The 16,288-nt window shown below is 37.5% G+C and overlaps 3 protein-coding genes across 4 annotated transcripts in view; 1 reads left to right on the top strand and 2 right to left on the bottom strand.

The window, feature by feature from the left end:
- The window catches only part of tbcd (tubulin folding cofactor D), a 31,373-nt gene extending 24,119 nt beyond the window's left edge, over positions 1 to 7,254 (bottom strand). Inside the window, exons 1-14 of one of the 2 annotated variants that reach the window (XM_074656494.1) lie at positions 7,068 to 7,254; positions 6,757 to 6,955; positions 5,609 to 5,659; positions 5,421 to 5,518; positions 4,801 to 4,902; positions 4,077 to 4,223; positions 3,583 to 3,638; positions 3,016 to 3,148; positions 2,163 to 2,208; positions 1,461 to 1,593; positions 691 to 833; positions 543 to 603; positions 337 to 411; positions 23 to 117 (exon numbers count right to left, since the gene is read on the bottom strand). In XM_074656494.1, coding sequence (XP_074512595.1) covers positions 23 to 117; positions 337 to 411; positions 543 to 603; positions 691 to 833; positions 1,461 to 1,593; positions 2,163 to 2,208; positions 3,016 to 3,148; positions 3,583 to 3,638; positions 4,077 to 4,223; positions 4,801 to 4,902; positions 5,421 to 5,518; positions 5,609 to 5,659; positions 6,757 to 6,934 — 1,318 coding nt within the window. In that variant the 5' untranslated portion in view covers positions 6,935 to 6,955; positions 7,068 to 7,254. Of the gene's footprint in view, positions 1 to 22; positions 118 to 336; positions 412 to 542; positions 604 to 690; positions 834 to 1,460; positions 1,594 to 2,162; positions 2,209 to 3,015; positions 3,149 to 3,582; positions 3,639 to 4,076; positions 4,224 to 4,800; positions 4,903 to 5,420; positions 5,519 to 5,608; positions 5,660 to 6,296; positions 6,307 to 6,756; positions 6,956 to 7,067 lie in introns of those variants that run through there. The other variant, XM_074656495.1, reaches the window with a different exon arrangement.
- Positions 7,255 to 8,931: 1,677 nt separating this feature from the next.
- Positions 8,932 to 12,256, bottom strand: fn3krp (fructosamine 3 kinase related protein). The gene is made up of 6 exons (XM_074656493.1): positions 12,007 to 12,256; positions 10,838 to 10,989; positions 10,626 to 10,717; positions 10,391 to 10,473; positions 9,857 to 9,979; positions 8,932 to 9,763 (listed from the first exon to the last, which is right to left on the bottom strand). The coding sequence occupies exons 1-6, from the start codon at positions 12,145 to 12,147 to the stop codon at positions 9,425 to 9,427; spliced, it is 930 nt and encodes a 309-aa protein (XP_074512594.1). The 5' UTR covers positions 12,148 to 12,256; the 3' UTR covers positions 8,932 to 9,424.
- Positions 12,257 to 13,428: 1,172 nt separating this feature from the next.
- On the top strand, positions 13,429 to 16,071 carry arl16 (ADP-ribosylation factor-like 16). The gene is made up of 5 exons (XM_074656492.1): positions 13,429 to 13,587; positions 14,451 to 14,505; positions 14,592 to 14,708; positions 14,803 to 14,918; positions 15,091 to 16,071. The coding sequence occupies exons 1-5, from the start codon at positions 13,511 to 13,513 to the stop codon at positions 15,254 to 15,256; spliced, it is 531 nt and encodes a 176-aa protein (XP_074512593.1). The 5' UTR covers positions 13,429 to 13,510; the 3' UTR covers positions 15,257 to 16,071.
- Positions 16,072 to 16,288: the final 217 nt, after the last annotated feature.

The raw sequence follows: 16,288 nt of genomic DNA, 5'->3' as shown, positions 1-16,288 counted from the left end.
ATGTGTATTTGTGGTCACATACCATCTGTCAACCTGGAAGGAACCAGCAGGCCTCTCCTACCAAGTTCTGCCAGCGCCAGGCAGCCTCCATGCCAAGCATTGTCTGTTTCCTGGAAGCTTGAATAACAACACACACAATACACACAGGTCAAAACATAGAACATCTGATCGTATGTTGACAATATTAAGGCAAATTGAACTAACTTACTATCAGAACTAAGTAAGGGATAATGTACAGCGAGCCGGTCATTGTTGTGAAAGAAACCCAGACAGAAGAAATGATAATTGGCATAGCGTGACTGATGGAGAGTCAATATTCCCTCAGCGTTCACCTACCTGAAGCAGTCCAGCACTGATCCAACCACCTCATCTGCCAGTTCCTTGGGAAGCCTCCCAGTCACCCTCCCAATGCTGAAGGGTTAAATAGAGCAGATGATTATTGTAACACATGAACTCTTTCAGAGGAGCTGTCTTTGACTTAAAGAACACCAAAGACAAGTAGCAACATGGATGACTTGTTAGGTGACATATGTAACAGTTACCCCTTTGCTGCAGACCAGCGCACAATTGTTTCCTTATCTTTCAGTCCCACCAGCAGATATTCTGTAAAGTAACATGCAAATCAGATTTCCTGAACAGAGTTATTACAATAACAAACGTTTTAAATGGAGTGGAGGGGCTGAAACTGACCAATGACGGTCTCCACTTCCTCAGGAATGTCATAGTCCTCCTCCAATTCTTGTGTCTCCACTTCAGGAGTTGCAGCGGTAGCGACTGCAGTAGATTGGGACATGGAAAGGTTTGCTGCTAGGGAGCGGTTGCCTCTCTGGTACCTGAAAAACATATATATATAAATCTTTTATGGCACTCGGCTCTGATCCAGCCACATCTCACTAAGGACATAAAGTGTGTTGTGACACATGTGAGAATACTCACTATGAAAAACTAGCTGGAAATGACCTGATGTTAAGCAATTCCCAACTGAACGGGGAGCCATAATTGCAGTGCAGCACCAAAGCCACTGTCACTCATCTGGCGACAGCAATGTGCTTGTGACAATGTGACAAGAGTGTGTGGATGAAGCATAAAGTTGTTCAATTTGACTCATTTACATTTTCTCTGTGCCTCGTAACGTTACTACTCCACTGCTCGTTTAGTCGCAAAACCTCACATCAGTGAGTCCGCGACTTGCCGCAAGTCGGCTTAGTTTATATAGAAGTTAACCTGCTCCCAGCAACGGTCGCTATGGAAACAGTGCACATAAAAATGGCCATTACTCTGGCCATCCTGCTACGTTGATTTGAATGGGAATGTCCGTTCTACTCCTAATTCTATTTCTATGGTATTAACCCTGTATTACATCGATGCTACACACATTTTAGATCCAACAAAGTTTTCTGCAAACACACATTGATTAGTTTTTACAACATTTAATATAATTAGCTGGTTTTATGTCTGACCTCCATGCTGCCAAACGTGGCTTCAGGAAGGTGAGGCCGAGCCTCTGGGTTAGTTTGACACCGAGCTTCCTCAGCATGGCCTGGCTGCTCTCTGATAGATGCTTCTTCTCCAGACACTGCATAATTGTAGGAGCTGGGAAACAAATGAAGATGCCATTGTAACCTGTTTTAATACCATTATATTGAATACATTGATAAATAAATACAGGAATATAGGTATTTTTGGAGGTATCTGGCTAGAGGCTAAGAAAAATGTGCCTTTTTGTGGGAAAAATTCTCACTATGTTGACAATTCAAAGATTTAAATATTGACATAGTGTGTTTGTTTGCATATCACAGGTACACCAACAACAACTATAGAAGAGGCTCACATGTCAGCTACGACTAGACTGTCTCTGCAGAATGTGACATATGTAGTCAGAAAAATAGATTGGATAACATGTCAAAGGAAATCATAGATCATATTCAAGTGTGGGAAAAGCTCTTTTGTTTGTCTTTCTAAAGGGAAATATCACCTAATGTCTGCATTCAAATATCTCCCCTCCGGCATCACACATTTAGATAACGATTTGTGAACACAAATAATTCTGTTACCACAGGCAACAGCAACTGAACAAAGACTACGAATGTGACAATCGTATGCTTCAATAACTAAGAAATTCTGTTTTTGCTTTGACCTCCACATGGAGATTGATTACGTACCATACTGCAGGAGGTCATCTCGTTTTCCATGTTTGAAAAGCTTCGCCTAGGAGACATAAATAAGATCAAATCAATCTAAGATATTGCAGAGGAAACATGATAGCAGTAATATTTGGGAAGGCATCACACATTTCTTATTGCGCTAACAAACTGAAAAACTACTCTCATAATCCAAATTCATACTTGCTAATATCTTGACAATTTATTTTTGTCCTTACATCTTGATTCTTTGCAGCACTCTACCCTCAATCTACACCCAAAAGAACGTGCAAGTAAGGGTCCTGTAGGCTTATTGACTGAACACACAGAGACAGTTTTGAACGCCCTAAGCACCATATAGGCTGGAGCAAGGTTCACATCACAGGCATTAAGTACAAAGAGACGCTTTCTAAACATGTTATGCAAGTTTATGTGCCAATGATATGAGTGTTATGCACTTGCTTGAGGGCTGCATTACATTACCTTAGCTGACAGGGAGTGATTTGAAAAATACCCTCCTCCATCATTGATAAAGGTTTACAGTGAGAACTGGCTTAATGTGGAAAAGTGGATTTCACTGGAACTAATTACCCTCAGTGCTGTTCTCATTTGATGAAAAACCGTTTAGCTTAAAGCAGTGGATTAAACTGACATAAATCGCTTGAAACAGCAGATCCCACACACGCAGCAGGTGCATTACACACCTGCCAAAACCACATTGGGTATTGTGTGAGACATACCAGTCATGTCGGCTCTTGTAAGCTATTCTCTGCAGGTTTTAATACTACAGTGCACACAGATTACACCTGCTTTACACATACACAGAGAGGCGTGCACGCAACACTACAGGTTTGAGTGTGATCAGTGTGTTTACCAGAGACTGCAGGGCACCATCCAGCAACATAATGTCTCTCGTTGACTGGTCATCGGTCTGGGATATAGTGGTCAGGCTCCAGTCCAAGAAGTCTCCGAGGCGCTTTTGTATCACATCAGGGCGTGTCATGAACCTGTACAGTCACGTACAAGAAAGCAACAAAAGGTTTCATGTGGATAAACAAATGCAGACACCAGTAAAGGCAGTCAAAGCACAACCTTGCCCTCTACTGGCTGGAAAACTAATTACAGTTACTAACTTTATCTAGATTGTATTTTGTGTTCACTGCGAGTTGCCATACTTTTATAGATTACTTTCCGTCTTTACATAATAGAGTATAATAGGGTGTTCAGAGGCAGCTTATATACACTTCATGGCCATTACATACATTCAGTACAATAAAACATGAAGGTGGATGATTACATTAGTTTATCCGAGTTGAAGATTATCATCACGCAGCATGCACAAGAGGGTTATGTGCAAATCAAATTTAATGCTTTTTAAGACCACAGACAACCACAAAATGAAAATACTACGTAATTACTTGTACAGTGTTCGTGCACTTACTTTGATACCAAGACAGATGCAGCATCCCTAGGACTGTCACTGACGAGTAGATAAGACTGGAAAAAAAAAAAATCTGTTACACACACTGTATGATAACATGACTGTAAAACATTATTACATTCTTTAACATTGGAGTAGATCCACAAAAATTACTGGGGCTGAATACAATTCAGTTCAGATATTAAACTTCTGGATTCTCTTCTTAATCGATTACATCAGTTTCAATAGAGAATGGAGTCATATTGATGATTTGTTTCTTTTGTTGCTGTAAGTATGGATATATCATATACTCTGAAACAGCAGAGGGTGCTTTGTTATAAGTTACTGTGTGTCATACATAACATTTAGACAGTTTATTCAGATATTTTTGAGGATCCACAAATCCTGATAACAGAGCCAAGCCATAATGGGCAGCGAGACCTAAACATACAGACCAATCTCTCTTACACAAAACAGCAAAACAGAATCAAGATTATAACATATACTTAACTTGCCTTTGCAATAGCTAGAATACGGTCCATGGTGGGCTCTCTGGCCTTGCCGCCGTCTGACTCCAGATGACCATCCAGACGATAAAGGTCAAAGGGTATAAGGCAGGTCATGGACAGCCACAACAACAACATGTAGCGAGTTTCCCAAGTCTGGAATGAGTAGATGGTAAAACATACTATTGTTTAATGTTTGATAAAGCTAACAACAAAAGTATTATATGTGTAAACCTGTCCGAGTGCACAGAGATGTACTGAGGTGTAAATGTGAAGTGTGCGATACTGATTCAAACAGCTGCATCGGCTATCGGTGACAATGGAGCCGATCTATTCAGTTCGATTTTATGTTTATATTCTACATACATAATAGACTGTAATTTTAATTCTTCTTTAAGTTTTGACCAATTTGTTGCTGCATTAAAACGGTTTACACTTGAATTGTAATTCCTGTTAATTCTGAAGATTTTTTACCAATTTGCTGGTGTACGACTTATTATTTAATTTATATCTACGTATTTATTTGTTTTACAAAGTTAGGAAAGCAATGTTTAAGTCAAATCTGATGTTGCCTGACACATTAAAGAATGATCCCAGGGACTTCCCCACAGTGAGGCATACAGCTTATTACCGATCCGATACCCAAAGCCCAGGTATCGCTATCGGTATCGGGACTGAAAAAGTTGGATCGCTGCATCCCTAGTTTGCCCTTGAGGAGTAATACCAGTCTCACCTCAGAGTCTTTGGGATCCTGTCTGGACAACAGGTCCAGAACTGGCTGCACATCCGCCACCTCATGGGGAAAAAGCTGCATGAAGATTTTATAGCCTCTGACCTGCCCAGGAAAACAAATATATAAATATAAACACCCTGGGGACTACTTCACAAATCAGGATTACTGAATTAGCCCACACAGAATGTAAAGGAAAGGACCAAGCACAGAACCCTGCGGGACGCCTTGGGACAGAGGAGCAGGGGAGCAGGTGCAGTTGTTGATGTTGATGAACTGTTGTCTGTTTGTGAGATGTGACCTTTGTCAGGAGAGGACAATATTGTATAGTATAGTATAGTATAGTATAGTATAGTATAGTATGTAAAAAAAAAAGTCAAATAAAAAGTCGTGGTATCCAAGTTGAAGGGGGTCATGGTGTAGTACGTCATAAGGTGTCATTAGGAGGGTCATAGTGTGGCATGTCGAGGGGGGTCATGGCGTAGTACGTTGAGAAATATCAAGGAGCGGGAGTTATTATTATGTGTTCCAGGGTTTACTCCGTGTATGGCAGTCTAGTGGGTTTTCACTGACATAGCAGACAAAACACAGCTAATGTACAGTGAGTACTGTTTTTGACTGACCTTACAGATGATGTAGAGAAACTTAAATCCCAAATGAACCAATGAAGGAGGAGACTTCTCACTCCTCACAAACTCCAGTATAATGTTCATCATCCATTCTAAAACAAAATTGAATCATTTAATCACATATATACATTCTCCAAAATGAACTACAGTACTAATACAGACTGAATTTAAAGATAAAGTACCTAGGTGAGGGTCCAGAAGATGAGGCTGCTCTTGATATCTGTTCATTATCACTGTGGGAGGAAATGAACAGTGAGATTTTTTTTCATTTCATTTCAAAATTTATTTCGAACATGTAGAATACAAAAAAATGAAGAAAATAAAAAATAAAGAAAAAGAATGATCATACCAACAAGTGGACAGTCAGAAACAAGTAGTATTTACATACAATGAAAAGCACTTGATGCCTCGATTTACATATATATTCGAAAAGGAGTGAGAAGAAGTATAAACTTATTTAATCCCACCCTTTCTCCATAAGTCAATTATTAATTATTAACCAGCTTCATTATTGAGCCAAACATATACTCTAATTAAATTTTCCTAAATTTGTCTAACTATAAGTCTTATTATTTATAATTATTCTAACTATAATTATTACCTTTAATCTGTGTCATATACAGAAATATAAATTAATTACTGATGATGTGATGAATTGATTGATTATGTGATGAATTGCTTACTAAGCACTGATGATAATAGATGTATGTTGATGTATGGATGATGCCTGTCTCACCTAAGAACGTCTGTGTACTGATGATAATAGATGTATGTTGCTGTATGGATGATGCCTGTCTCACCTAAGAACGTCTGTGTACTGATGATAATAGATGTATGTTGATGAATGAAGGTGATGGATGCCTGTCTCACCTAAGAACCTCTGTGTACTGATGATAATAGATGTATGTTGCTGTATGGATGATGCCTGTCTCACCTAAGAACCTCTGTGTACTGATGATAATAGATGTATGTTGCTGTATGGATGATGCCTGTCTCACCTAAGAACGTCTGTGTACTGATGATAATAGATGTATGTTGATGAATGAAGGTGATGGATGCCTGTCTCACCTAAGAACCTCTGTGTACTGATGATAATAGATGTATGTTGCTGTATGGATGATGCCTGTCTCACCTAAGAACGTCTGTGTACTGATAATAATAGATGTATGTTGATGAATGAAGGTGATGGATGCCTGTCTCACCTAAGAACCTCTGTGTACTGATGATAATAGATGTATGTTGCTGTATGGATGATGCCTGTCTCACCTAAGAACCTCTGTGTACTGATGATAATAGATGTATGTTGCTGTATGGATGATGCCTGTCTCACCTAAGAACGTCTGTGTGGTGGACTCGCTGGTCTCCAGGTGTCCGTGGACCTCTGGCAGGCTGGTGAGGAGAGCTCTGGTGTCGCTGCTCTCACTGAAGCCTCCCAACACACATGTCTGAACTATAGCTTCACCTCGTTCACATGCGGGACTCCCATTCTCTGTCTCCGACAAGGCCATGCTGACAGACGTCTCCAGTACCTACAGAGGGTCTCTGTTGAAGAGGCTAACGTTAGCGTCTGAATGATGAACCAGCTAGCATTAGCATCTAGCAAAAAGGAAGGAATGTGGAATAAAACAATTAAAGTCTTACGGAACGACGGAATGTATTAAACTTAGAGCTGCGACACGAACTTGGTCAAGAAGGTATGGACGTGTAAAATGACAGCACGCAAACTGAGATTGGTTTTAAGCTGAGTCAAACCGAGCTAATTGAAATCTGTGTTGTGATGTGATGGAGCAGTTTGATGCTTTGTGTTTGCGTCGCGCCCAAGTACGGTGAGCGAGAAGGCTCAAAGGTCACAACTCTTCTTCTTCTGCTGCTGCGTCATTATTTTTTTTCCCATACTTTATTTAGAGAGTTCAAAACAGTAGTTACATAAACGTGTTCAGATTTTTCATTACAAAAAAAATAGTAAATGTATTTCGCAGTATAAAAATAATTTGATATATATATATATATATATATATATATATATATATATATATATTATCATTAAAAAAAGTGCAACAAATAACATAAGTAAAGGAAAAGACAATTGGAATAAATTTGAAATGTCTACACAATCTAATAGTTTTCTTCTTTTTTATTATTATTCTAGAGATGCATTTTTCTTCTTCTTCTTTAGAATTTTTTTTCACACTTTATTTAGAGAGTTCACGACTGTAGTTACATAAACGTGTTAAGATTTTTCATTACAAAAAAAATTGCAAATGTATTTCGCAGTATAAAAATAATTATATATATATATATAATATATATATTATCATATAAAACAAATTGTACAACAAATAACATGTAAGTAAAGGAAAAGACAATTGGAATACATTTGAAATGTCTACAAAGTCTAATAGTTTTCTTCTTTTTTATTATTATTCTCAAGATGAATTTTTCTTCTTCTTCTTTTTCTTCATAATTTTTTTCCATACTTTATTTAGAGAGTTCAAGACTGTAGTTACATAAACGTGTTCAGATTTTTCATTACAAAAAAAATTGCAAATATATTTCGCAGTCTAAACTAAAAAAAATAGATATATGTATTATTTCATATATATTATTTTTTTTGTAACTTTGTTTTATTTTTGTCATGGTTTTTAATGATTTATTCCGCTTACATTTTATTTTATTTTTATTGTCTAATGTGATATCTGCTCCGTTTTGAGGATAAAAACGATTGCCTTATTATTTGTAAATTCATCTTGTGAATAATAATAAAAAAGAAGAAAACTATTAGATTGTTTAGACATCTCAAATGTATTCCAATTGTTTATTCCAATTGTCTTTTCCTTTACTTACATTTGATTTGTTGTATAATTTGTTTAATATGATAATATATATATATATAATACATACAAAAAAAAAGATTAAGACATTTGTTGGTTTAGGGTCATAACATTCAAGTAATATAAAGAGATCTATGGCATATTTGGATTTAAAGGTCCCATATTATACTCATTTTCAGGTTCATACTTGTATTTTGTGTTTCTACTAGAACATGTTTACATGCTGTAATGTTAAAAAAAAACTTTATTTTCCTCATACTGTCGGCCTGAATATGCCTGTATTTATCCTCTGTCTTAAACGTTCATTTCGAAGAAATTGCAACAGAATCGCGTTGCTAGGCAACAGCTTGGGTCCATGTGTACTTCTTATACATTTTGAACAGATAAAAGATGTGCAATTAATCATTGACAATCATGCGATTAATCGTGATTCAATATTTTAAACGATTGACAGCCCTGAATCATGTTACTAAGTTGCATGTGAGTGCTGGGAGGCGGGGTGTACAGCAGCCCGGGAGAAGAAGCTGTTGTTCATTCTGGTGGCAGAGGGTCAAGCAGTCAGTAAAGAGGGGTGGAGAGTTCTTTATAATGATGGAGGTTTTACAGTTTGATTCACTACTGTTTTCATACCAGATGGATAACAAACACAGCAGGTCAGGACAAACACTTTGGTTCATCATAGGATTTATTGTTGGCTAAGCAGTGGATATTAAATAATGCAAAGATTCATTCAAATACAGCAACATTTTGTAGATGTAGTATTTTAGTCTGCATGACATCAACAGTTGGGCTATCATTATGTAGATAAAGTATTGCATTCAATGGGAAAATCAGGTGTCCTTTGCACAGCAGTACAATTCACTACACACAAGTCAGTGTAGAAAATACAGAATTTAAAAATTCTTATATATCCTTGATCAAACATACAATTTAAGATTGAAAGATGTGGATTCTGTTTTTCACATTTTGGAAGCAGGAAGGGCAGAATTATTTTTGTTATGTTGCTTCTGTATCGCCTACTCAATATAACAGACATTACAATGTTAGAATGTTATGTTTAGTCTCTTCAACAACTCGTCACACTATCTTTGGTCAAATTAGCAGCTGTTAATATATACATAATACTTGGCTTAAGACTGTGAAGCTTACTAGTGGATGTGAGTGCCATTATTTCAGTAGGTTCTTCATTGTACTTATCGAAGAGCCCCTGTAGCCACCACCAAAGTGGTTCCAGTGATTCAGATAGTGGAAGAGTTGGTAAAGCTTGGTTCTCTTTGCAAAGCCCGGTGCTTGAGGAATCTTTTCGTGGTAAGCTGAGTAAAAAGAGCTGTTGAGGGCACCGAACATCCCTGAAATACTCAGCTCAGACTCTGAATGACCATAGTAGGAGGCTGGGTCAAAGATGACTGGGCCTTCTGCGCACTGTGCCACGTTGCCGCTCCACAAGTCTCCATGGAGGAGAGCAGGGACAATCTCCAAATCTGTGAAAAACTGAGGGATCTTCAGCTGAAAATAACACAATATGTAAAATGGTCAGATTATTGATACAATCATAAAGATGTGTGATTTGTTTCTGATGGGGTAAAAGGGAGGGTGCACCTGTAGCTTGGCCCATAGTTCTCTGGCCTCTCTGTCTCCATAAGACTTCTCCACCATGTTTAGCTGGTACTGCAGCCTCTGCTGGGAATAAAACATCACCCAGTCATCCTGCCACTCGTTTTCCTGGGGAGGTAAGGGAAAAAAATTAATGCAGTAATGACCACTGTTTCATTTCTGTTTTTTTAAAAGAGATCTCAAACAACTTCTCTTGACAGAGTACAGTATTATGTAAATGAGGAGGATACAGTGTATGAAGGGAATGCAAACATTTGATTTGCATTTCTCATTTGGAAATCTGTATTTTAGATGTTTTAAAAATATTGGTGTCTGTTTGTAAATTGTAATACAGCTGTCTTTAGTTTCAATGTGAGGTGGGTTCCTTATACAAGCCCTCAGGGTTTATATACCACATGTGCATTTATTCATGTTATTGTATATCTCTTCTCTTTTGTTTTATTTTATTATATGCACAATTAAAGAACTACTGTGTCACACTTACATGTACTACAAATGTAATACAATAAGTTTTTTTACCTGTGGTATATATCCGCAGCATGTAGGTACATTGAAGCCAAATTTTTCAACAGCAGCCAGCTCCGATTGTCCAGCTCCTTTCCCTGTGCACAGTCAAATAATGTGTATTATGTAGTAAATCTTAATCAGCAATACACTCTCATTTCAAATTTTGACAGTTAACTGTGAGAGGATGAAATTTGTTTTAGGGCATTTGTCTATTTGCATGTATGAAAGTGAGGTTAAGGGGAATTACCCACTGTCTGCTGCTCTTTATTGAATTTTTCCAACAGTCTCTTGTTGTGAAGATGCATATCTGCCAGCTGCTCTCCTAGGTGCTTTGAGTACCTACACATTGGATTTGGAAATAAAGTATTTTGTCAACAAACTTTCACTACTATATTTTCATGTTGCCTATACTGATACATATAGTAGGCTACTAAACAAATTGTATGAGAGAGCTCTTACTTGTTAAGACCTGTCATGTCCAGATGTTCCATCACAAATACACATCCTCCTGTGTCAAGCTCAATCACCTTCACAGGCTTGGGGACTTTAACCGTCTCTGTCTTTAAAATGGCTTCCAAACTGGCCATCTCCCCATCAAACATCAATTTGGCCTGAATCAAACAAAAAACAAAAGATTTGAGCATGGTGAGCAGTGCAATTCAATTTTCTATTTTTAGACGTTTATTAAGTCCAGTGCAGGGTTAACATCAAGAACACATACAATTACTCAACACATGATTACATGTAGGGATTCAGGTTCCCATTAAAATTCCATAGCAATCTTTCATAATTAATATTTCCCACCAAACAGATTATACAGACTATACATTATCAAGAACAATGGAGTTTTAGGAACTTTCCACAATGACCGTTTCCTTTTGTTTTCTGTTGTTGACTTATCTTTTAACATATAGTCATTGAAGATGTTCAACATAGATCTCACAACAATTTATGTGGGACACAATACTTTCTCATAACCCATACATTTCTTGCTTTCCATAGACTTTCTTTTACACAGTTAATGATAGCACACCATTTATCTAACTTAACTGTAGGATTTGTTTTTGCATACAACCATAAGCTCTATCTTCATCTGGCCTCCATGATGGAGAATGACTCCCACCCCATGCAGGACACCATCTCAGCACTGGAGAGCTCCTCAATTCATTCTCACTGTGCAATATCATTTTCCACTTGTGCAATTTTTTTTAATAGCCTGTTTATTGTCAATACTGTATATACTGCTCCTATTTTTATACTTCCTTCTATTGAAATGGTTCATATTTTGTTTCACTTTTTTACTGCGTTAGCTGATGCATCTTGTTTTTTGCACTATCCCCTTTGCTGCTGTACACTGCAAATGTCCCCACTGCGGGACTAATAAAGGAATATCTTATCTTATAACACACAGGTATTCTATACAAAGCTTGCAGTCATGGTGACGCGAGTAACCAGCAGTGGTGAGCAGTGCAGTAGCACAGATCTTGCACAAAGTTCAGTGCCAATCAAATAGCCTCCTCCTATATGTCTGGCTTTCAGAAGGTGTAGTGTAGCTATAGCACATATGGTAAACCAGACATCAACTAACTATACGTCACTATAATGATTAAAGAGTGATGGTAAAATACCTCGCTCTTGTGATTTTTCTTCACAAACACTGTCCCAGAGTCAGTATCATAACTCTGGCCCTCGCTGATACATCCACCTGCTGAGTGACCGGTTGACTTCAGCATAACGGTCCCCAACTCTCTCTTTAACTTAGCCTCCATGGTTATTTAGCACAACCAAGGGTAGAGGAATTATACTGTTGTTAGTGCTGACAACGCAGTTGACGGTGCCCGAAGTTTAGGGGGCGTTTTTGACAACAACAGACTCGGATCTTCTTCTTCTTCTCTGATTTAAAGGTGGATCGCAAACCAACATGTATATGTGCATCCCGCCACCTACTGTACCGGAGTGTGTAACATCAGGGCTTCAGATACTTCAGGTTACATGATATTAAAGACAATATATATATATATATATATATATGTATGTATGTATGTATGTATGTATGTATGTAGTCTTTAATATCATGTATATATATGTACGTACATATAAATATATATATATGTATGTGTATATATACATGTGTATATATGTATATGTATATATAGATATATATTATCTTTAATATCATGTAACCTGAAGTATCTAAAGCTTCAGGTATATATAAATATATATATAATATATATATATATTTATATATATAAATATATATATATAATAAAAAAAATAAAAAGAGCCTTGCAACATTACCCGCTCTTTCACAAATCTATCAGAAAGAAATTATTCACATGTTACGAACTAAATATCTAAAATTCCCCATAACTCCCAAAGCAAAAGAAATCCATTTTAAAATATGAAATGGAGTGTATCCATCCAGTGATTTGTTGCAACAACGATTTCAAATTGAAGCCAATAACTGTGTATTTTGTGATGATACTAAAAGTACTGATCATTTATTTTTTTCATTGTATCTATTCTAGAGCTTTATGGCTTGATATACATGACTGGCTTTTCCCAAAAGGACATTGTTTATGGTCTTGTCATGGACATCAACAAAGATGACTTTCTGGTGAATAACATTCTCATTCTTGGAAAATGTTATTTGCACAAATTCAAGTATGTGCTTATGAAGAACTGAACATATATGATGATGACCCCTAGAGCAACTATGGAAGAGTGCAGTCTTATTATTATTTATTTATTTATGGATTTTTCTTTTTTGTTCCTTGAATTATTTTCTACCCTCTTTTATTTTTATTATATTACTTTTTATAATTTAAGTTATCTTTCCTATCCAATTGGGCCTTGTATGTTAAAAGTATTGAGTTTAGATTACAATGCCTTAATGTTTGTAAATTAATTTTCTTCAATAAAAAAAAAATTTAAAAAAAATCTTGTTTTTCTTCCGGTATATGTACACGGGGTGGAATGGTAACCAATCAGAAACAAGACTTGAACTACTGCTTCGTCCTATCACAGCGTCGTATCACGGTCACGTGAGCGTCGCCATGGTGCCCGATGAAGCTACATCGGCCACGTGGTTAGCACTAGTAGCATCGCTATGCTTCTGCTGGAAAAACCGACATGAGCAGAAATGATATTTGTCTTCTTCTTGGAGCGACCGGCGTCGGAAAAACGTTGTTGCTGAAACGTCTACAAAATATCCTTTTTGTTGCCCAGCTGAATGTTTAGACTAGAATTTGATAAAAAGTAGTACTGGACGTTAAATAGAACATGTTGTGTAGCTAACTAGGTAATTTAGCCTGATGAGCTAGTGTAGTAGTTAGATAGTAGTAACTAGATAGCTAAGTATTCAAGTTAATACATATATAAGCAACATATACTAGCGTTATATGGTAAAGTAATAAATATAGCCTTTCTCCGCCGATATCGATCAATACTTTCATGTTATTTTGCAGCAGTTTGAGTATACATGCAGTAACAAAACAATATGTGTATACATGCATATGAGGTGAACAAGTGACATGATACTAAAGAAAAATACAGGATACAGGATGTAGCTTGGCCCATAGTTCTCTGGCCTCTCTGTCTCCATAAGACTTCTCCACCATGTTTAGCTTGCAGCCTCTGCTGGGAATAAAACATCACCCAGTCACCCACTCATTTTCCTGGGGAGGTAAGGGATTAAAAAAAGTGAATGCAGTAATGACAACTGTTTCACTTCTGTTTTTTAAAAGAGATCTCAAACAACTTCTCTTGACAGAGTACAGTATTATGTAAATGAGGTGGATACAGTGTATGAAAGCAATGCAAACATTTGATTTGCATTTCTCATTTGGAAATAGTATCTGTATTTTAGACGTTTTAAAAATAGTTATGTCTGTTTGTAGCCTGATGAGCTAGTGTAGTAACAATATTTCACATTGTGTTAAACGTTTACTAAAAAATTCCACTTTCATAACTAGCCAAATATATAATATTCAACTTTTTTTTTCTATGGAGCTGATAAACGTGATAAAAGTCACCTCCCAGTGGATATTTTTCCTTACATATTTTGTGTACAGCTCAGTTTGCATGGATTAGGTGAACTGGGGGAACCTCCTTCTACTTTGCCTACAGTAAGTAATATTGAAAGGTAGTTTTAATTATGCTTTTGATACGTTTGCCGGCATGTAATGCCTCCAATCTCTTTAAACCTCCACAGGTAGGAACCAACCTGACAGACCTGACATTGAAGAGGAAGAAGGTGACAGTGAGAGAGCTGGGAGGCTGCATGGGCCCCATATGGCCGAGTTACTTCAAAGACTGCTCCTCTGTCATTGTATGTTCTTTGTATACATGCTGCATCTATTAACAGTTGACAAGAGACTGTTAGCATTATTGGACTGAATGTTTCTTTCTCTGTTTTCTCATAGTTCATGGTGGACTCGGCCAACATTGCTCAGATATCCTCCTCCTGTATCCAGCTGCTGTCAGTACTCTCTGCTGAGCCTCTGCACAGTGCCTCTGTGCTTATTCTGTTCAACAAGAGGTGACACTCACATACACATCGATCCCTACATTCATTTGCCATACCTGCAAGATGTCAGTGTCAGCAGGTTGAACACAATATGTATCCAATATCATAAATCTGTCTCTTGGTGGAAACCATTCATGCTATTGTGTATTTTCTAATTTTTGTTTTTCTTTCCACCCTTTTCCAGGGACATGCCCTGCACCATGAGTCTCATAGAGATAAGGTCGCTGTTCAGAATGGATGACATCATTGCATCTGCTACTCAGCCAATCACAACACTGGAACTCAGTGCCCACTCTGGACAGGGACTTCGGGAGGTGCTGAGCTGGCTGGAGTCCATCATAGTCAAGTGAACTATCTATACTATATACATTTTAAGTAAAGTGAAGCTACTCTCACAGGATTTTGGATGATGACTTCAAGCTTTTTGAGAAGAGATGTCAGTATCCTTAGTGTGCAAAGACAGTTTACACATCATGTTTAAGAGGATTTAATGATGTGAAAAACTTGCTGTATTTTTGGTACCATATAAATATGGTGACTGTTCATAAGGGTGGATGGGGAAAGAGATGTATTAGTGATATCATGGCACTACCAAAGTTTGTGACCCGGCAGCCATGTTGAGATCTGTTGAAGAAATACCAAGCACCGCCCACCAGCCGGAGCACAGCCAATAGGAACACTCTCTCTGAAATGACCTGTGATTGGCCAAAGTCTCCCATCACAAACTAGATATTTTTAAAGCCTGAAAACAGAGCGATAGGAGGTGCAGAAGTCTACTTATCTCCCAGAACACTTGAATTACAATATGCTGAAAGGTTATAATGGAAATGTTGCCCATTGATGCCAAAAATATACTACCTACTGCCACTTTAAGTGTGAGAAACACATGTTAGAGTCAGAGCTTGGCTGGTCACAGTGATTACTGTAAATGATGCAGCATAGTGGCAATGAGTCACTACCAGCAGGGGGCATAAAGTGGAACAACAAATACTGTAAGTGGTACTGGGTGTGTGCCTGGGTTGTGATGATTTCATATTAAATCTAATGATATCACAGGAAATGAGAAAATACAAAACCAATTGAAGAATGAAGCAGTGTTCCAATTATACCCTTATATTTGATGAGTCAGTGGTTCACAAGCAATGAATAAAACTCATGATTCATACATTTTCTAATGTTGCCTTGCTTATAGTGAATTCTGAAGCACTTCCAGTCCTCCCCAAACTATAATTTCATTCCCCAGCAATTCATTTCACTTTAGTAAAATGATGTACACACTGATGTTTCTCATCAGTTCTGGTCCAACGGAAGCTCCACAAAGTTAACCGTGTTGATGCAGCAACATTTCAAGAACCGGATAGGTCTCTAGCTCTCGTCCCTTA

The sequence above is a fragment of the Sebastes fasciatus genome, chromosome 13, assembly GCF_043250625.1.
Source record: "Sebastes fasciatus isolate fSebFas1 chromosome 13, fSebFas1.pri, whole genome shotgun sequence".
Classification (NCBI taxonomy): domain Eukaryota; kingdom Metazoa; phylum Chordata; class Actinopteri; order Perciformes; family Sebastidae; genus Sebastes; species Sebastes fasciatus.
This window is presented reverse-complemented; position numbering and strand designations above follow the sequence as displayed.

Coding starts and splice junctions, on each gene's coding strand:
- arl16 (XM_074656492.1), top strand. CDS start 13,511: ATGAGCAGAAATGATATTTGTCTTCTTCTTGGAGCGACCGGCGTCGGA. Junction 14,506..14,591: donor CTCCTTCTACTTTGCCTACA/GTAAGTAATATT, acceptor AAACCTCCACAG/GTAGGAACCAACCTGACAGA. Junction 14,709..14,802: donor AAGACTGCTCCTCTGTCATT/GTATGTTCTTTG, acceptor GTTTTCTCATAG/TTCATGGTGGACTCGGCCAA.
- fn3krp (XM_074656493.1), bottom strand. CDS start 12,147: ATGGAGGCTAAGTTAAAGAGAGAGTTGGGGACCGTTATGCTGAAGTCA. Junction 10,990..12,006: donor AGAAAAATCACAAGAGCGAG/GTATTTTACCAT, acceptor TGTTTGATTCAG/GCCAAATTGATGTTTGATGG. Junction 10,474..10,625: donor TAAAGAGCAGCAGACAGTGG/GTAATTCCCCTT, acceptor GACTGTGCACAG/GGAAAGGAGCTGGACAATCG.